Source organism: Neovison vison, chromosome 13 (assembly GCF_020171115.1).
Source record: "Neovison vison isolate M4711 chromosome 13, ASM_NN_V1, whole genome shotgun sequence".
NCBI classification, from domain to species: domain Eukaryota; kingdom Metazoa; phylum Chordata; class Mammalia; order Carnivora; family Mustelidae; genus Neogale; species Neogale vison.
Window position 1 is genome coordinate 131420825 of NC_058103.1, and position 21411 is coordinate 131442235.

Here is a 21411-nt window from a genome sequence, read left to right on the forward strand (position 1 = left end):
TCCCACTGGTCACAGATGGAGGGGGGGTGCCAGTGTGAATAAGAACATGGGCAGTGATGCTCACATAACTGTCAGTCGGCTCCAGACAGCTAAGACCAGTGTTAAAGATGATCACACCAGAGTCTGCTGTTCACTTACTGGAAACAGAGACTCAAAATGGGATATTTGCAGGAAAAAAGTGTTTGCAAAGAGCATTCTGAAACTTTTTCTCTTGCCACTTAGAAAACAGTATGCCATATTTATAAAAAAGAATCATTTGGGGATTTTATGGAGCCAGAGATACCCCATATAACAGGTCATGAAAGCAGTTTTTAGTTTTGTATTCGATGCACATCTCATAGTTAAATTCAGTGTCAATCCATAGTTCATTATTGCCCAAACCAAATAGAGTCTAAAATTTCCTTTCCCATCTATCTGACAACAAACCATGCTTTTTCTCACAGGATTGATCTATAATATACAGCACCATCCCTTGTTAAGTAAAAATTTCTCTTCACATGTTATCAATATGAAGTACCCCATTTAAATGAAGTTTATAGTATAATTTTGCAAATATAATAATCTAAAATAAAGTGATTTTGACTCAAAGTCACTTTATCATATTCCAAACAAATGGGCCCATCTGTGTACCTGTCTCAGTAGAATAACAGAGAAAATATGGAACAACCCACCTATTATAGGACATTATAAGAATCAAATAAATTCCAATTTATTTCCAAAGCAAGAAGGCTTTGGAAACCAGAAGGTGCCTAAGGAATGCAAATTACCTTCATTGTCTTTGCAATTAGCCTCCCTTGTCTTTAGCCACTTTCTAAGTTTGCAGATTACCACTGAAAGATAAAGCTCAGGGTAGGAGGCAAGAGCACAGCTTTGCCTTCCCCCTGTGGTCTGCAGCCAGCCTTGTTGGACTTTGTGCCACATTCCTTTGCTGCTCCTCCTAGAGCCCAGAACCCAGCCCCTGAGGAGGACAGCCTCTGTCTACAAAGGCTCCTCGTTAGAGAAAAAAAGGAAGAACTGGTGTGGGGAGCATCTAGAATTTTAGCTCAGACCCCTGCACCCCAGGGACTGGGGACTAGAAAGGGCTGTTGCTTTAAAATTGGTTCTTGACCCACAAACCCAGCAAAGTGCCACCATTTCAAGGTCATGGAGCTCTGTCCTTCTGGTTTCCAAAGGGACACCCGCTGTGGTCAGCTTGTGTGGGAAGAACTGGCTGAGGGTCTTTGACCAGTAATACCGAGGGCCTAGAGAGATGTGAAAGCAGGAATGTGCCTTGATGACAGGGCCCCCATCTGATGAGCTCCACAGCAGGCCAGACACCTGGCTCGCCCACCATGCCCTCCATGGCCCATGAGGAGCTCCCCAAGGAGCACAGCAGTCACCATCTCCCTCGATTCCTGAATCAGCCCCAGCCCCAAGCAGTATCACGTGCAGCATCCGTCAGGCTGCACTGGGCTTTTTGTGGACCTGCAGGTACTGCGTGTGGTCCTTGGTGTGTGCTGGTGGAACACTGCTCCCCACCAAAACCCCCTCAGAAGAGGGGAGGGAAGCAAAGCATGGCAGTCCTGTCAGTCCTGTCCTCTTGGACATGGGGAGCAAGCTTTTTGGTCGACTAGCATGACAGCATGAGAAGACCCTGGCAGCCATGTCTGGTGCATGCACCAAGGACACGCACTAGGGGCTGAGACTGTCACCACCCATTCTGGGTGTTCAGGAGCCCAGGGGTTGAGTTTCCTTAGCCTGAGCATTTCTTTGGCAGTACAAGTCCCTGAATTCCAGTCTGCATGCTTTCCAAGTTTGTCGGAATCCATTCAGGCTCCTGTAAGATAGTACCATAGATCGAGCAGGTTAAACAAAGGAAATGCTTCCACTCACAGTTCTGAGATCAGAAGTGCAAGATCAAGGTGTTAGCAGATCTCCCATCAGGTGAGGAACCTCCTCCTTGTTTGCAGATGGCTGCCTTCTCTTGTACTCACATGGCAGAGACAGACAGACAGACAGAAAGCACGCTCTCTTGTGTCTGTTCCTACAAGGGTACTGATCCCAGTTATGGGGGCTCCATCCTCTTGACGCAATCACCTTCCAAAGGCCCCAACTGCAAAAGCCATCACATTAGGAGATAGGTCCCAATATACGAATTTGAGAGGACACATTCAGTCTATATAGCAAGTTTAGTCCACAGACCACTGACCAAGCCAAAGACCATATCTACATATAAAAAGCTGGAGAAATTGTGTTTTCCACCTGTAATCCTGGCTTGATAACTAGTGGATGATGGGTTAGGACACTTAGTACCTCTGGGCTTCCATTTCCTCTTCTGCAAGGTGGATCCATGGATCACTGGGATCATGTGAGTCAACTCCACTTAGAATGTGCACAGGAAGCACCAGACTCCTTTCTGTTGTTACTGTCTTTCTAGTGTTGTTTGTTTTTGTATGTGTCATACCTCCAATGTGCCTGCTACCAGTTCCCCTTAAACTTCTTTCAAAAGGAGCGAAGCCCATGCAAAGTAGAAACTCTCCCGGCCTTTTATAGTGATTATTTCCAGTCTTCCTTGGCAGTCTCTTTCACACAATGATATACGGGTGGGTCAATAGGAGCACCCAGTTCCAGGGTATACAGGAAGGAGGGGCACTGTCTAGAGAGAATTTTAAAACAATAATAAAACCAACTCAAAGTCAGTCGGCTTTGCATCATCACCATGTCCTGTAATTCTAAACAATATTTGTGCTAGAAACTCTCCCCACTGGGAATGGCTGTTCCCACTGCCCCACCTGTAGTCTGTCAGTGTCCAATACCTACATCTACCTCAACTTGCCTTCCAATAATCCATTTGCTTTTCATAGAAATCACAACTTGCCTATATGGGTACTTAATATGCCAAGTATCTGAACTGTGTAATGATAGAGGCAGTGTGGCCAGGATAGACTGGAAGGGGCAGGCACAGCATAGTGTGCTCACAGTGACCCAGCACCATCTACCATGGGCCTGAACAGCAACACTAGGGGCAGCCTTCTCCCCAAGATTAGAGAGGCCTTGGTGGTACCACATATGATCAGAGGAAATGGACCGTTTCCTGGTAACCTGAGGCCCACTAAGAGAATTTCTTCAGCGGACATTTGTCCGGGGGAAAAGTTCTGTAGGAAAGAAACTTTTACCCCATCAGAAACCAGTGGGCAGGTTGGAGTGTGAGGCTATCCGTGGCTCATCCGCCAGGAACTAGCCCCTTTCCTTGCAGTAGTCAGAGGTAAAGGACTGCCATTGCTTTGTACATCAAGGTTTTGTGAAGCAAATCCTAATAAAGTGGGTCTGATTTTTCCCAGAGGTACAAGAATGCAAACTCCTTGCCCACCCAGGGACTCTACATCAGGCCAACCAGAGACCATTCTCAGACAGAGAACTGAGCTGTGGCTGCGCTGGGAGGGGGGATCAGGGAGAGAAAGAGGACAACAAAGATTGCTTTTTGAAGGGTCCCTGTTCTTCATCAGCCAGATCCTGAACATCTTGAAGCCAGACATGATATGTTATTCATCTTTGTGTGTCTAGCTTCAAGACACCTGAGAAGTATTTAATAAATGTTGAATGAATAAAGAACGAATAAGATTAGATGATCCCAATGTACTAACTTTAGGTAATTCAGAGAAAGGCAGTGTGACATAATAGAAAAAAAAAAAAAAAACCTGTACATTGTGGAGTAAGGCAGACCTACATTTAAATCACAACTTTGACTTTGGCTTGGGCAAGTTATTTATGTACCAGAGCCTTCATTTCCTCTTTTGGAAAATTGGAACAAGAATCCTTTGACTGGTGAAAGAATTATAAGTAATGAATATAGAGCTCCTGATAACAGTGCCTGGTATTGATTGAGGGTTAGACACAGAGATCAATGGCAAAGAATATAGAACCCAGAAATAACACCACACAAATATGCTTAGCTGATTTTTGGCAAAGGAAAAAAATCAATTCAATGGAGGATGGAGTGTCTTCTCCACAAATGGTGATAAAGCAATTGGACATCCATAGGCAAAAATATGAACCTGAACCTAAATCTTAATAATACAAAAATTAACTCAAAATGAATCATAGAATAAATATAAAATGTACAACTATAAAACTTAAAGAAAATATGGGGACCCAGGGCTAGCCAAAGAACCCTAAGCCATGACACAAAAGCATGATCCAAAAAAAGGAAAAACTGATGAATTGGACCTCTGTTCTGAAAAAAAAAAAAATACAAATACAAATACAAATGAGCACAACAGCAATAATTAAGAGGTGAAAAGACAACAGAGTTGGAGAAACTATTTTAAAACCCCATATCAACAAAGGATTTGTATTGAAAGTATACAATGAACTATCAAGATTCAACAGTTAAAAAAAAAAAAAAATCCAAATGGGAAAAAGCCATGAACAGACATGTCATCGAAAAGGAGGTACAGGTGGCAAATAAGCACATTGAAAGATGTTGAACATTAAAACCAGAATACCACAATGAGGGGCGCCTAGGTGGCGGTGGGTTAAGCCTCTGCCTTCGGCTCAGGTCATGATATTAGGGTCCTGGGATCGAGCCCTGAATCGGGCTCTCTTCTCAGCAGGGAGCCTGCTTCCCCCTCTCTCTCTCTGCCTGCCTCTCTGCCTACTTGTGATTTTTCTCTTTGTCAAATAAATAAATAAAATCTTAAAACACACACACACAATGAGCTATCACTCCACACCTATCAGAATGGCAGGTTTTAAATTTTTTAATTTTAAATTTTAAAAATTTTAAAATTTTTAAAAAGTGATGATATCAAATGGTGGAGAGGACGTGGAGAAACCAGATCTCTCACACATTGCTGGTAAGGATGTAAGACTCTAAAAAAACAGTTTGGCAGTTTCTTATGAGACTACACATCACTTACCACATGACCCAGACATAGAAGAAAAAAAAATTGTATACCAAAGGAATGAAAATTTATGTTCACACAAAAGCATATACACAAATGTTTGTAGCAGCTTTATTTGTAATAGCCCAAAACTGGAAACAACCTAAACGTCTTTCCTGGGTGAATGATTAAAGAAATTATGGTACATCCATACCATGGAATCCTGCTCGGCAGTACAGAGAAATGAATATGATACATGCAATGACTTGGGTGGCTCTCAAGGGAATTATAGTGAATTTAAAACGTCAGTCCCAAAAGATGACATACTATATGATACTGGTTACGTAGCATCCTTGAAATGGCCAAACTATAAAGATGGACAACAGATGAGTGCTTCTATTAGTCATAGATCTCCAGAAAACAGAACCAGTAGGATATAAACAGATATATATAAGAAGAAATTTATTTTAGGAATTGGCTCACACACTTCTGGAGGCCAAGAACTCTCACCATCTGCCTGCCATCTGCAAGCCAGAGACCCAGGAATGCCAGTGGTATAATTCAGTTCTGAGATCAAAGACCCAAGAAATGGGAGCCAATGGTACAATTTCCCATTCGAGTCTGAAGGCGTGAGAACCAGTAGTACCAATGTCCAATGGCAGGGGAAGCTGGACATCTGAGCTCAAGAAAAAAGAGCAAACTCTTTCTTCCTCCGCGTTTTATTCTATCCAAGTCCTGAATGGATTGGATGATGCCTGTTCACAGTGGTGAGGATGATCTTTTCTCAGTCTACCAATTCAAATCCTAATCTCCTCTAGAAATACCCTAAATGTGTTTTACTAGCTATCTGGGTCCCTTAGCCCAGTCAAGTTGACATATAAATTCATCCATCACAGCGGTGGACAAGGATAAGGGACAGGCATGAAGTGTTGAAAGAAGTGGGCGTGTTCATAAAAGGGTGGCACAAGGGACCCTTGTAGGGATGCAACCATTCTGTATCTTGATTGAGGGCATTACACAAATCTACACATGTGATAAAATTTCATAGAACCAAATACACATGCACACACACAAGTGAATGCATGGAGAATTTATGTAATCTGAATTGTAGAGAAAGACAATTGCAGAGAAATGGAGTATACCAGTCTATATCCTGGTTGTGATAATACACTCCAGTTATGCAAGATGTTAGCTTGGAGGCACCTAGGGTTTGGATACACAGCATCTCTCTGCATTATTTCTTACAACCGCATTTAAATCTACAATCATCTAATGATGCAAAGTTCAACATTCTAAAATGTGGTCTTAAGGTATGATAAATGTGCATTGACTACGTAGGAATATTAACATCTTAATATCATTTAAAAGCATAGACTACCAGTTATCCTAACCTCTTAAAATATGAATTTGGATAATCCATTGTTTTTATGTGTCTTTTCTGAGAAATAGTTTTTGATTTCTCTGATTTGTCTGTCTTTCTAGTTTCATTGATTTCTGCTCTTTATTATTTCCCTCCTCCCCACCTTTGAATTCAATTTGCTTTTTTTTTTTTTTTTTTTTTAAGATTCTTGAAGCAGAAATTTGGATTACAAATTGGGAAATTTTCTTCTTATCTAATATAAGCATTTTAGTGCCATAAATTTTCCCCTGAGTACTGATTAGTTACATCATACAAATTTTGATATATTGTGTTTCCATTTCATTGTGTTCAAACTATTTTTGTAATTTCCCTTGAGACTTCCTCTTTGACCCGTGGATTATTTAGAAGCATGTTGTTTAAGTTCCAAATAGTTGGGGAGTCCCCAAATATCTTCTGCTATATGTTTATAGTTTTATTTAGTAATGGTCTGAGAACAAATTTTCTATGATTTCTATTCTTTCAGATTTGCTAAGGCGGGCTAAGAATGTGTTCTATCTTGGGGAATATTTCATGTTCCCTTGAAAATGAATGTGTTCTGATCTAGTTTCATTCTATAAATGTCAATTCTTTCAAGCTCTCTATGATGTTCAGGTCTTCTGCCTCCTTTCTGATTGTCTATCTACTTATTCTGTCAATTACTAAGAGAAAAATGATGAAGTCTCTAATCATAATGGATTTGTCTGTTTCTCCTTTCATTTTTGTTAGTATTTGCTTTTAGTACTCTGAAGCTCTGTCATTAAGAGCATGCACACATGTAGGACTGTGATGTTCTCTTGGAGAATTGAGCCTATATCATTGCATAATGTTTTTCTATATCTTTGGTAGCATTCTTGGTTCTGGAGTCTACTTCATCTGACATTAATATAGTCACTCTAGCTTTTTTATACTTAGTATCTCTTAACCTATCTGTGTCTTGATATTTATTTATTTTTTCCTTTTTTTTGTTGTTTTTTTTTAATTTAAATTCAAGCAGCCAACATAAAGTGCATCATTAGTTTTTGTGTCTCCATATATATATACATATTTTTTTTTAAGATTTTATTTATTTATTTGACAGGCAGAGATCACAAGTAGGCAGAGAGGCAGGCAGAGAGAGAGGGAGAGAGGAGGAAGCAGGCTCCCTGCTGAGCAGAGAGCCTAATGCAGGGCTCGATCCCAAGACCCTGAGATCATGACCTGAGCCGAAGGCAGAGGCTTAACCCTCTGAGCCACCCAGGTGCCCCTGTGTCTTTATATTTTAAATGAATTTCCTGTAGTCAGTAGAATTGAGTATTGCTTTTTCTATCCATTCTGACAATTTTGCTTTTTATTTATTTATTTATTTATTTTTAACGATTTTACTCATTTATTTGACAGAGAGACACAGTAAGAGAGGGAACACAAGCAAGGGGAGAGGGAAAGGGAGAAGCAGGCTTCCTGCTGAGCGGGGAGCCCAACGTGGGGCTTGATCCCAGGACCCTGAGATCATGACCCGAGCCAAAGGCAGATGCTTAATGACTGAGCCACCCAGGTGCCCCCAATTTTGCTTTTTAATTGGTATTTTTTGACCATTTACATTTAATGGTATTAATCATATGGTTGGATAAGTGAGTTTTGGGGTTAAACAAATTTATTAATGGCTCCATTTTACCTCCACTATTGACTTACTATGCCTCTATTTTTCATTATTAGTGATTTCCCTAGAGTTTACAATAAACATTTTTAATTAATTAGATTCAATTTTCAAGGAATATTTTACTTCATGTGTTATATAAACATCTTATGACAGTTTATTCCCAATCCCTCCCTCCCATCTTTTGTGCCATTACTGTCAAGCATTTTACTTTTACATATGCTATAAACACATAATACACTGCTGCTCTCTTTACCTTAGTCTCTTAGAACAATTAAAATGAAGAAAAATGAGTTTTATTTTCGTATTCATTTATTCCACTTCTATTACTTTTCACTTTTTATGTAAAATCCAAGTATCTACTGGTAGCACATTCCTTCCCTTAAACAATTTCCACTTTCCTTTAATATTTCCTAGTGCAATATATATACACATTTTTCTATATGCAGTTCTATGAGCAATTAATTTTTTTTTATTTTTGTTTGAGAAAGCATGTCTCCATGTTTAGAGATATTTTTTCTGGGTATAGAATTATGGATTAGCAGTATTTTATTTCAGCATGTTAAAGATGTCACTCTATTGTCTTCTGGCTTACCTGTTTTATCATGAATAGTCATGATAGTATTTCTTATCTTTGTTTCTCTGTATGTAACGTGTCATTTTTCTTGCTGCCTTTAAAATTTTGTCTTTGGTTTTCAGCAATTTAAATATACTAACTATAGGGATATTTTTGGTGGTGGTGGTGGTAGTGGTGGTATTGTTCTCCTACTTGTTTTTTTCTTAGCTTCTTGGATCTATGGCAGTATTTGTCATTCACAGTGGAAATGTTTGTCAGCCATTATTTCTTTAAATATCACTTATCTTGCGCTCTCTTTCCTTCTGGGGTCATACTTGCACAGATCCTAGGCAGTCTGGTATTGCACCACAGCTCTTGGATGTTCTGTTTTGCATCCCACCCCACCCCCTGCCTCCCGCCAACCCTTTTTTTTCTCTCTGTGTTTCAATTTGAGTAATTTCTATTGATCCATCTTGATGTTGGTGGATTCTTTTCTCAGTTGTGTAAAGCGTACTGATCAGCCCCTTGAAGTCATTCGTCATCCCTCTTACTGTGCTTTTTCATTCTAGCATTTCCATTGCTAGAATCCATTGATTCTTTTTTTTCTAAGTTTCTCCTCTCTGCTGGAGAGAAATTAATCATCAGCATGGTATCCCCTTTTTCTATTAGAGTATTCAACTTATTAAGCAGTTACTCTAAATTCCACATCTGAGAGTTTCGATACCTATGTCATAACTGAGTCTTGTTCTGTCAAATGCTTTATCTCTTGTCAACATGTTGAGTGGGGTTTTCTGGTCTTTTATTATGCTAGCAGTTTTCCGTTGAAAGCTAGACATCTTGAATAGGACAATAAAGACTGAGGTACATCATTTTGATTCTTGGAATTAAGTGTGCTTTACCTTTTGTTATGTCTTTAGCATGGGGCTTACATTAGTCTAGTCAGGACTTGAGGTAGGTTTTGGTTTCATTGCTGCTTTGGTTGCCCTTAGGGCACTCAGCCTTAAAATTTCACTAGTGATATCTTGTGTTTTGCTGGAAGGTTTTTCTTGCAGTCTCCTTCCTGCACCCTTTCGTCAAACTCTGTCCCTCTTCTGCTATTACTTGTAGCTTGTTAGCCTGGATATGGAAGTGGGAAGGGTGATGTTTTTGTTATTCTAATTAAGTTTCTGTCTTAGGCTGGTATTGTGTTTCTAGATCTTAGAAAGGGAGTGAACTTCCCCAGCTGCAGTTTTGGGCTCAGCATGTAGTCCCTGCCCCTTCCCCAGAGAAAAAGAGGGGTTTTTTGTTTTGTTTTGTTTTATTTCCTCCTTCCACCTCAAGCATTACTGGGGAAAGACCCCAGGGCCCTAAAGCCAACAGTGTTTACTGCCCCACCTCCACAACTTAAGCTTTTGTTCTTTAGTATAGATAGAGGAGCAAGATCTATGAAGGACACTTCTCAGAACTCTTGCCAATCTTTTTGTGAGCACCAGGTTGGGTCCCACGGAAAGGGTTCTACAAGTACATTTGAATTTCCCTTATAGCCCCCAGGGTTCTAAATATTCTTTCACTAGGCTGCATTCTTCCTTTACCAATTTATAAACAATTTTAGCTGAATTCTTTTTACCAGAGTCCAGCTGAGTCTGCTCCAGTGAGAGTCATGTCCATTTCTCCTTGTGTGCACCCATCTGTCCTTAGACTTGGAGATAGTTGGTTGCCCTGTGACTTCCACTCTCTACTGGGTTAAAGGAAAGTTGTGTATCTGCAGTTTGTCTAGCTTGTTGTTGTTGTAATGATAGTGCCACACTCTTCTGGAAACAGAAGCCAGAAGTGTCCATTCATTTTTGGAAAATAAGTACTGAAAATATGTCCAGGCGGGTTTGAGATAGTGTCTGTATGTTTTCAGGTTAAACAGGAGATCCATTTCAGGGAAAACAAAACAAAACAACAATTTGCCTGCTTATTTTGAAAAGCATTTGCTGTTCCTGACATTGCCACCAGAGGGCAAGTTGCCCATCACTACATATCTCACAGGGTGAGGCCAGGTTTCCAATTGGGAAAAGTGAATGTGTAAAGTGGGAGGCAGAGGCATCCAAAGCAGCTAATGCTTGCAGGGAGGGCCTGTTCTCAAGGCCTTCCCGGCCTGTGCAGCTATGCTTTGGTCTCTCATTCCCTCTGGCCCTTGCCCTCACCCACATGCCTCAGTTGTACCCTCTGCAGAGAAGAAAGATGCCTTTCATTGCAAGCACGCATGTCCCTAGAGCCTCTCTGAGTACCTGGTCCTCACCCCACCAACATTTATGCTGAGAGGCGCCCAAGACCCTGCTAAGTGGTCAGCTTCTAGCAACTTCGGGTGAGTCCAACCTTCTGCTCAGCAGGGCGCAACCCAGGGAGTCAGTTCCAATCCAAAGACTGAGGATAAAAATTCCCAGGAGCCCCGTGGTAGGGAGTTGAGGCTGAGGGGCATATGGATCTGTACTACATTAGTTGGTTTATCTGAAACAAATAAACCAAAATCATAGGGAGAGAAGTTTGGTTCTCATACAAACAAAGTCTAAAACGGGTGTTCCTGAGTGGCAAGTAGATCTTCTCCAAGTGGGGGAGTCAGAAGCTCCCCCCTGCCATCTTCTAGCACCATCCTTTTCAGCATACAGGAGGATGGGGAGGGGTGTGGGGGTAAGGCCGCCCACACCTAACCACACTGCCCAGCACCTCCCACAGAGCTTCTGCTGTCATGCCATCCGTACAGCCCGAGCACATGTTAAGTGCTGGGGGCTGGGAAGTGTAGCCATGGCTGTGTGGACACCTCCCAGCAGCACCCCTCCCCCGGGAAGGGAATGGACAGCCAGACCCAAATTGCCCAAGTTGTACTGCAGTAACTACTTCCAACAGGTTATTGCTCTAGGAAAATATTTTCCAGATTTGTATGATTTTAAAAGTCACAGAGGATGCTTAATAAAGGATGCTTCGTTCCTTTTCCTGGACATTCTGGTTTGGCCATCTGCCTGGGGGCCTGGAATCAGTGCCTTTATCAAGCACTCCAGAGAGCTATGCTGCCCTAGCTAGTGTTTACAGAAGGATCCATTGCCATCCCCACCCCCTCCCAGTGGATGGGAAGCCAGGCCAACTCTCTCTCTGATTCGTGTTGAGTTGTGGAACTGTGGGAAAGACTTCTGGTCATGGCCAGAGGGAGGCAGGTCCTGAAGAAGCCCTGCATGCAGCCCTCCCTGAGTGTGACTACCCAGCCACTCAGTCCTGGGAGGGGCAGCCTGTGGGTCATGGCCATGTCAAGGCAGAACCCAGCCGCCTATGGCGGGGGCAGACCAAGCCTCCCTGGGCCGACCAAACCAGAGCACAGTACTGCCTGTCCCCAGCCACTTTAAACAGAAACACCCCCACCCCCCACCCCCAGCAAAACAGTGTTTCCTTTATCTGGGAGTGGAGGGTTATTTGTGCTCCTGTTTTCTCTCAGCATCACTGGAGGGCAGCAGTGAGTCAGTGTTTGCAGTTTTTTATTAGAAAGTCAACTCTTAATAGTATTCAGTCATAGATTTTATTTACTTATTTGCTTTTTTGTTCTTTCCGTGACACCCTTGCCATGAATCATGGGAAATGACACCAGGCTCAAGGCCACGGGGTGGCGATGGGGAGGAGGAGGGAGCGGCAGAGTGAGGAGGCGGAGGTAGGGTAAACCCAGGGGAGGAGCAAGCTGTTTAAGCTGTTCTCTTGTTCTCACTGGGCGCTGGGTCCCACAGCAGCTCAGAAGCTTCTTTCTAGCAGATCGAGGCAAACCCTGTGAACACCCCACTCCGCCCCAGCCTTTCTGAGATGGGCCAAGACTTTCCCCAGGTGGGCGTTTCACTCCGGAGCGTTTGTGATGAATGGATCCCTGGGTGCGGGCCAGTCTGTCCTCGCTGCAGTTTCCTCCTACACGTTACTTCCTCAGAAGCCTCCCTAACCCGCCCTAAAAGGCTTGCCATAGCTCCCCCACCCCGGAGTCTGCGGTTCACGCTGCAGGGTACTTGTCACCACCTGAGATTATGAGATTTTTTGGTTACCTGGGAGCGCCTCATGGGAGCTCCCCTCCCCGCCCCCCCCAACTAATACAGAATTATTGAATGAGTTCACAAGTGAGCAGATTGGCGGGCAGCCCTTCCTTGCCTAATTTGTACACTCTGAGGTGACCAAGAGCCCGGCTTGGGTCCTTCCTCCGAAATAACAGAAACAGCAATAGGTTTGGGGTTGGGTTTTTTTTTTTTGTTTTGTTTGTTTGTTTGTTTTGTTTTTTTGTCTGCTGCCCAACCGCGGTACCTCCCTTCTGACAGACCCAAATCGTTAGCAGAGCCCGGGTGAGGTCTCCAACTGCTCTTCCACGCCCACAATAAATATGAAGTATTTTAAACTCCGCGTAGTGGTTTTGACACCTGTGCTCTTAACGCTCCTGCTGGCACAGATGGTCTGTGTTCGTCTCCACGCGGTTTCCTTAATTAAGGAGACACCTGGCCTTGGAACTCCCTTTTCTGGCCTCCCTGGGGGTTGCTGGGGCCTGGAGCCTCTCAGCCCGCCCGTGGGCCACCTGGCACCGCGTCTCTCTCTTCTGTTCCAGCCGTGATCCCCCTGACGGATTCGGAGCACAAGCTGCTGCCTCTGCACTTTGCCGTGGACCCCGGGAAGGACTGGGAGTGGGGCAAGGACGACAACGATAACGCCCGGCTGGCCCAGTGAGCCCTTCCCCGTGCCCCTCCCCCAACGCCCCGGAGGGCTGCCGTCGCCCGGTTCCCCGGCGTGGGCTGGGCCGCCGGTGCTCCTCCCGAGACAGCTGGCGTGCCCGGGGGCGGGGTGCGTGCGGGCGAGCGCGGGCCCGCTGGGGCGCGTTTCAGTCGGTCTTCTTCTTTCACCAGCCTGATCCTGTCGCTCGAAGCCAAGCTGAACCTTCTGCACAGCTACATGAATGTGACGTGGATCCGGATCCCCTCGGAGACCCGGGTGAGCCTGGCACGTGCCCGGCCCCGACCAGCTGGTTGGGTCCTGGCCGCTCACTCGCCGCCCGCGCGGTGGGGGGGCGCAGCCTGCAAACGCTGGCCCCGGGCTGGTCTCCCCAGCGCCCGCCCGGCCGCCCCCACCCATCCTGCCTGGCTCCGGCGAGAGGGGGCTCGGGTTGAGCTGGAGCGTGTGTGCCCGCGTGCTTGTGTGTCGTACGTAGGCGCGCGCTCCGGCTAGGGAGGTGGTTGGTGGGGATTTTTTTTTTTTTTTTTTTTTTTGGTCCCTTTATTTTCTCCAGAAGGAGAGGAATAAACACACCCACTCAGAAAACAAACCGTAGGCAAGTCACAACACAAAACTATCTCTACCGAGATCGGAACACGATGTGCTGCAGCGGAGCAGAATTAATTATAAACTGTGTGTGGGTCCTTGGAAAAGTCAGAGAACCGGGAGCGCCATTCCTCAGCGCCCCCTCTTTCTCTCCGCCTTCTCGATCCTCTGGGAGGGCAGTGAGAAGAGGAGCTGCCCGCCCCCACAGGGCTCCTCCCCCAGGGAGAGTCTGTTCTGTCCCTGCTTCGAGATGCTAAGGATTCACTTTGAATGTCTGATGTTTTTGTTATCTCAATAGTGAACCCTCAGTGAAAGGGATTCGTATTATATTAAAAAAAAAAAAGACCCCCTTATACATCACTATAGTTGGCCAATGGCCATGAGGTGGGGCTCATAAGCAATATTAAAAGGGCGAGTGAGGAAGGCAGTAGGGCGGTGCCTGGCACAGAGTCGGTAGCCAGGCTATGCCAGGCCCTGCTCAGGATGTTTTCATACATCAGCCTTTACTTTTATTTAATCTTCGTAAGACTCCTGGAGGCAGGTACTGATACCCATTATACTGAGGACACAAAGGGACAGCTGGTGACAGCCTGGCTCCAGAGTCCAGCCTCTTAACCTCCACAGTGACCTGTCAACTGCCTGGATGATGCCTGTGTTGCTGGGGGTGTTCTTTCCTAGCACACACATATGGTGTGAAGACAGCAACTCTAGATCTAGAACCGGGAGGCTCTTGGTCTGGGACACAGCTCAGCATTGCAATGAGCAGGACCCCCTGCCAAGCCATGGCGGCCCCCATGTCAGATTTAGGGCGCAGCAACAACCCTTCCACCCCGAGGACATTTCAGCCAGGGCTCCTTCTTCACTAAGCTCCCACCAATGGCCACTGCCAGCACCAAGCACAGCCCCTTTCCTGGGCTAAACCCCTGAGCTTCTGCTCTTCTGTGTCACTGAGAAACCATTTTGAGACCTCTACCTCCTTCCAGACCCAGGACAGGGTGGGAAGAGGAAGAAAGGAATTCAGACTGGGAGGTGGTGAGGACTGGCTCCTGCTTGCTTCTGGGGACTTGGTTGCAGGAGGTCTCTTGGACCCCTCTCTTGGACTTGCTTGGGGGAGGGAGAGGACAACAATAAAATGACAGAACAATGGGGCCTTCTCCCAGGATCTTCCCCTAGAGGCGAGGAAAAGTCCATTTCCGGGTGAGCAACAGCTCCAGCCACTCAGCCTCTAGTAGGTTCCTGCTGTTCACCCAATGATGCTATGGGAATTCTCTCTCCTCCCTCAAGAAGGAGCCTCCACAACGCAGCAGTAGGTTGCACTCACTGCCTTTCTCAGGCTCTCCACCTCCCTCATGGTCCTCCAGGTGCCCACACCGGCCTTGCCCTCCTTACTGGCTGACCGGGAGCCTTATCCAAGGTGGTCACAGTGATGCTCCCTCCTCACACCCTAGGAGACCTTTTTCTGGGAGTGCATCTTTCCTGCTAAGTGCAGGTCCTGCTTCAGAATCCTCAGTTTAACACTCTGCATTGTCTATCTGTGGAAAGGAAACCCTAGAGTAAAATGGTCATCCTTGGAACTAAGGGCATATTTGTTCCAATGTGAGGGCAAGAGGTCTATCCCCTGCCTGGAATGAATAGGTGAGACACCCTTTTTAGGAGAGACACCTACAGATGCGGGTGAAGTGTGATCCTTTCCAGAAGGCCTCTCGCCTTCTAGAGGACAGCTGGGACCTGTGTCTGGTCATAGACCAGCCTCACCAGGGCTAGAAGGGCAGAATCTGGGCATGGTAATTCTAAAATGTGAGGCTCTGGAACACAGAGCCAGATGGGTATCTTCATTTTGCCCAAACTCCCCGCCTCGGCGTTCCAGGCTACCAGCAACCTGAGCTCATCAAAAGGCATCCTGAATTGGGGCAGTGGGATCCCAAGGCCCCACCTTAGCAGACCGGGAGCCAGGGTGGTGCCTTTGTTGGTCCCACATGAGGATGGCTCTTATCTAAACATCTTCCTTCTTTCCCTGACCCTCTCCGGCTACAGGCCCCTCTGGCACAACCGGAATCCCCAACAGCCTCCGTGGGGGAGGACGTGCAGTCCCTGGCCGACTCCCTGGACTCGGATAGGGACTCGGTGTGCAGCAATTCCAACAGCAATAATGGCAAGAACGGCAAGGACAAGGAGAAGGAGAAGCAGCGCAAAGAGAAGGACAAGACCCGCGCGGACTCCGTGGCCAACAAGCTGGGTAGCTTCAGCAAGACGCTGGGCATCAAGCTAAAGAAAAACATGGGCGGCCTGGGCGGCCTGGTGCATGGCAAGATGGGCCGCGCTAACTCCGCCAACGGCAAGAACGGCGACGCACCGGAGCGCGGCAAGGAGAAGAAGGCCAAGTCGCGCAAGGGCAGCAAGGAGGAGTCGGGCGCGTCGGCGAGCACGTCGCCATCGGAGAAGACCACGCCGTCGCCCACGGACAAGGCGGCCGGGGCGTCCCCGGCAGAAAAGGGCGGCGGGCCGCGGGGCGACTCCTGGAAGTACAGCACGGACGTGAAGCTGAGCCTCAACATCCTACGCGCCGCCATGCAGGGTGAGCGCAAGTTCATCTTCGCCGGCCTGCTGCTCACCAGCCACCGGCACCAGTTCCACGAGGAGATGATAGGCTACTACCTGACCAGCGCGCAGGAGCGCTTCAGCGCCGAGCAGGAGCAGCGACGCCGCGATCCCGCCGCCGCAGCCGCCGCAGCCGCGGCCGCCGCCGCCTCCACGGCCAAGCGGCCGCCGCGCAGGCCAGAGACCGAGGGCGCGCCGGGCCCTGAGCGCGCGTCGCCGGGCCCGCCGGCCGGGCCGCCCACGCAGCTGGTGCTCAAGCTCAAGGAGCGCCCGAGCCCCGGGCCGGCGGCGGGCACGCGGGCAGCGCGGGCGGCAGCGGGCGGCGCGGCCTCCCCGGGCCTCGGCGGGGGCGCGCGGCGCGCGGGCGCCAGCGGACCGCTCCCAGGCCGCAGCCCGCCGGCGCCGGCGCGCCAGAGCGTCATCCACGTGCAGGCGGCGGGCGCGCGGGACGACGCGTGCGCGCCGGCCGTGGGCGCGCTGCGGCCGTGCGCCACGTACCCGCAGCAGAACCGCTCGCTGTCGTCGCAGAGCTACAGCCCGGCGCGCGCCGCCGCCCTGCGTACCGTCAACACGGTCGAGTCGCTGGCGCGCGCCGTCCCGGGCGCCCTGCCCGGCGCGGCAGGGGCGGCCGGCACCGCCGAGCACAAGTCGCAGACCTACACCAACGGCTTCGGCGCCGCGCGCGACGGCCTGGAGTTCGCCGACGCCGACGCGCCGGCCGCCCGCTCGAACGGTGAGTGCGGCCGCGGCGGCCCGGGGCTGGCGCAGCGGCGCTGCCAGCGCGAGAACTGCGCGTTCTACGGGCGCGCCGAGACCGAGCACTACTGCTCGTACTGCTACCGCGAGGAGCTGCGGCGGCGGCGCGAGGCGCGCGGGGCGCGGCCCTGAGGGCGGCGCGCGCGCCAGCTTTTACCATAAAGGATTCCTTTTCCATTCTGTCGGTGTCTTTTTTACATGCCCTGGTCCACCGGAAGGCCGGCGACTCCTCGGTCAGTGCTGTGTACGTGTTTGGTCCAACGTTCCTAATGGTGCCTGAACCTACACTGACGCCACTCAGGTAGTAGACGGATAGGAAACAAGTCATACTGTTGGAAGTGGGTGTGCTAGCTAGCATCTGCCTCGTACCTGTGGAAACTCAATAGCCATTGCAAGAGTATTTTTGTTCCTCAATAAGAGAAATAAAGAAATTTGCAGCCCTTTGTTTTTAGAAGGGAGTGTTTTACCTTTTTTTTTTTGCTTTTCTTTTTTCCCGCCCCCACCCCACCCCAGCCCAGCGACTGACCTCGTCCACGTAGCGATCACACGTGTGCGGTCGGTACCACCCAGGGTTTAGAAGCAAACCTGCAGCCCGGGACTGCAGCAGGGGCTGTGCTGCGGGCTTGCACCTGCTTCCCCTCCCCGAGTCCCGTCCAGGGAGGACAGGGGGCAGGGTGCCGCCCGCTCACGCGGTCTAGTGGTCGCGGGGGCCCTTTAGGAATACACCGCTCCATCGCATAAGCAAAACCTCCTTCCACGCTCCCCTCTCCCCCAAAAAACAACCCCTGTCTCGAGCAACATTCACACTGCCATCAAAGCCACAGGCGTCCTAGGATGGGCACTGGACAACCTACCTCGCAGGGCGCAGGGAGGTGTAGTCATGGCTCCCGGTGCCGGGCAGCTCAGGTGACAGGAGCTTTCCAAAGACACCTTGGGTCCAAAAAGCAAGATTCCTAACTCACTATTTGGAATTGCCCATGTTTGAGCAAAGATGACAGCCTGCTCACATCGCTTCTTTGAAGACACTTCCACAGTGAACTATCGCCAGAGGGCCCCTAGGAAGTGATTAGGGGTGCCCCAGGAGAGAGGCGAGGTCACTGTGTAAGCCCCCACACTAAGCTACTTTGAAACCCGGCCTGTGCCCTTTTCCAAGGGGAAGAGGCTGAGGGCAGCCCGGAAGGAAGCCCATCCCCACCTCCACCTGCATCTGTCTGGGTCCAGCCAGGTAAAGGGGCGCCACTCCATTGGGGTCCCCTCTGCAGGGTAGGGTAACCCTGCCTGTGGCTCCCTAACACATTGAGGGGGCAGCCCCATCCCTGAGCAGTCCCTTTTTTGGTGCCTCCTACATTTCTTGAGGAAAAAAAAAAAATGTGTCCTTAGCTACCCTATTTTGAGCAGCAATATGCAGCCTCTTCCTTCCAAGATTACCTCTGGAGAATCCCGTTCTTGGCCAAGGACACTGAGGAGTTAAATCTGCCTCACTAAGGAGAGATCTTGTTTCCAAGAAATACGGATAAGATGGGTAAAATCCTCACTAGCAAAAGAATACTTTAAAACCTGCAGGAGCCTTAGAATAGCTTCTAATAATCCTAAGAAAGAGAGGAAATAGCACCCAGCTTTGCTGTGGGTGTATCCTCAGAAAATGCAGGAGGTAGACCATCTCTTCATTGGAGCCAGCTTCTCCTTCTCCAGAAAGGATGCTTTTCCCTCTGACATAAAGAGCAGCAAAAAAACAAACAAATAAATAAAATAAAAAACAAAAAAAAAGTTTTTTTTTTACTTGTTTGAAGAATTATAGTAATTTCAGTATCTCCTGTGAGTAATTCCTTTTTGTTTTTAATTATTCCACAGCACGTGGAGTTTTCAGTAAGTTATTCAAGTTTTGCATAAGTGGTTCCTTACCTAAATCAAAATTATTTATTAAATAGAATCTTTAAGAAATTTTTTGGAAGTTTTACTTTTCAAGCCGAATAATACTTTCAATGTGTGGTGATTACTAACATCCATGTCCCTCATATTACTGGGATTTCTTTTGTTACTCAGAAAAAAAAAAAGTAGTTTTTTAAAAATCTCTCATCGAGAGGGTTTGTGGCAGCTTTTTGGACTGATTCTTTGTGTCATGCTGAGCAACTGCTTTGACATCCAAAGCTGTGAGGTCACAGGAAGTATTGCATCATGTGTAGACACCAACTATGGCTCTTGCCCCGCCCCTCACTCTTAGAAGGTTGAGACAGCCAACATTGAAAATGCTTAATTGTGCGTTCTGAAACCAAACTCATGTGCACAAGAAGTCAAAAAGGCATAAAGTAAATTTGCTTGTTTTTTTAATTTTCTAATGTTAAAACAGCCAGCCAGAAATTTCCCACACTGGCTATGCAAATATTTTATCTTTCTCATGCCAGATTAAAAGAAAAAAAAAAAAAGGTGGGGGCGGGGTGCAAGCTGAGAATAAACATGGTCCATTGTAAGACCAGAGAAAAACCTTTGAAACCAGGCAGTATAATCCGTAGGTATTATTTTTTTTTAATGGTGACATGTTTCTATCTCGAGTTTCAAAGTCCCCTCCACCCCACCACACCCATAGATGTGCCATGAATAAAAGCCTAAGATCCAGCTACCAGCCACCATGGTGGCTTCCCCAGCCATGTGGAAGGTCACAAGGTGGCTCAGCTTGCCAGGGTGCCTGTGGGGGCTTGTCCACATTGTTTACAAAAAGCTGTTTCCTTTTGTGAAAGATCTGGATCCCTTCCTCTAAATAGTATTGACACAGTGAGAGAATCTACTGTTACATTAAACTTTTTAGTCCAGTATACGAGGAACGTCCCATGTCATTCAAAAGAGCTCTTTAGACCTGGTCCCTGGCCAGAGTTCCCTCAAACCAAATTAGTCTGTCAGGCTGAGAAGTAACTATAAGAAACGGCTGTGTTGTTTACATGTGGGCCAAGAAGTCTTCTAATATCCTTCTGTGACGTGGGGACCCCTTGTGGATCAGGGAAAGGTTAAGTGGATTATAGACACTGGAGAAAAGGAAGAAAGCCAGCCTTGATTCTAGAAAGGCTGAGAACCCCACCTGAACACACGTTCTAGACTTGGAGTGCATGGCAGACCCTGCCTGTGAATGGCCTTCTTGTCTGATGTGGCCATACTTCCCTTTCCGGGAAGGTCAGATGTCTCTAAGTGATAGCATGTTTCCAGAAGGATCCTAGATACTTCTGAACCCCAGTGGATGTTGTTTGAGTAATTTGCTTCACATTTCCCGCACATGCGATACCTGGGTATATATTTTTTAAAATAATGTATTGTTAAAGGAAGGTGTTTTTAAGTGTATTCTGTTTGTAGACTTTATGCTATGTTACATTGAAATTTTACAAGCCAAGCTTAAACTGTACTATAGAAATTATTTTTATATTATTTTCAGAATATGCCGCAGAGCAATATTTTGCGCCCTTACATTGTCACAGGGTTGTCCCCTTGGAAGGGTAACTGTAAGTGGGAAGGGGCTCCACACTGTGAGCTCTTGGGTAATTGGAAGCTTGATCTTTTTTGTTGTTGTTGTTCTGTCCATGGATTTGGGTACTGCACCTTTCCTCTTAAGTGAATACTTTATACTCACAAAGTTACTGCAGACTTTCTCTTACCTGTTACCACCCAGTGACTCAAGTGGAGTTCTGAAAAGTTTGGATCTGCTACTTTAGAATTTTAATACTTTCCAAAATGATTCATTAGTTCTAGCAGCTTACCATCAGGAATTTGGCGACGGGAGATAAAAGGTTTCTCCACACCCCCAGTGCACTTGGTTCTCACCCCCTCCCTTAGCATCCACAGGCTTATTTTGCAAACCACTCTACTTTGCACAGATAAACTTAACCTATCAAAATTTATTTCACATGAGTTAGGGGGGAGAAAAAAGGGCTGTACTTATCGGTGGTGGGAAATTTGTGCGAGGGGGAAAAAAAAGCTTTGCCAAACCCATGTATGTGTTAAGTTCCATCTCTGCGAGTCTTTCATGTTTACTTACAAGACCTGGAGTAAAAGCTGAAGCATGTTTGGGGTTTCTTCCTTTCTCCTCATTGTGGTGTGGACTTTACAAAATAAGTTCCTCCAGTGTTTTTTTTTTTTTTCTTTTTCCCTTTTCTTTCTCTCAATGCTTCTAATAAATAAGACAAAAATGTGTTTCCGTGGCTGAGTGAGCCCCGCCTTGCCAGACTTCGGCCACTGTGGCATCACCCTGTGGGCTGCTGAGGTGGCCTCTGCTCTGGCTAGAGTCTGGTTCTGCTTTCACCCGAGGGCAGACACACCGTGCAAAGCCCCAGAG

At 47.1% G+C, this 21411-nt stretch overlaps 1 protein-coding gene across 3 annotated transcripts in view; it reads left to right on the forward strand.

The window, feature by feature from the left end:
* Positions 1-18827, forward strand: part of OTUD7A (OTU deubiquitinase 7A) — a 377207-nt gene extending 358380 nt beyond the window's left edge. For all 3 annotated transcript variants that reach the window (XM_044229897.1, XM_044229896.1, XM_044229898.1), the window contains 3 exons: positions 13036-13150; positions 13331-13415; positions 15777-18827. In XM_044229897.1, the coding sequence (XP_044085832.1) occupies positions 13036-13150; positions 13331-13415; positions 15777-17228 (1652 nt within the window). In that variant the 3' untranslated portion in view covers positions 17229-18827. The remainder of the gene's footprint in view (positions 1-13035; positions 13151-13330; positions 13416-15776) is intronic.
* The last annotated feature ends 2584 nt before the right edge of the window (positions 18828-21411 follow it).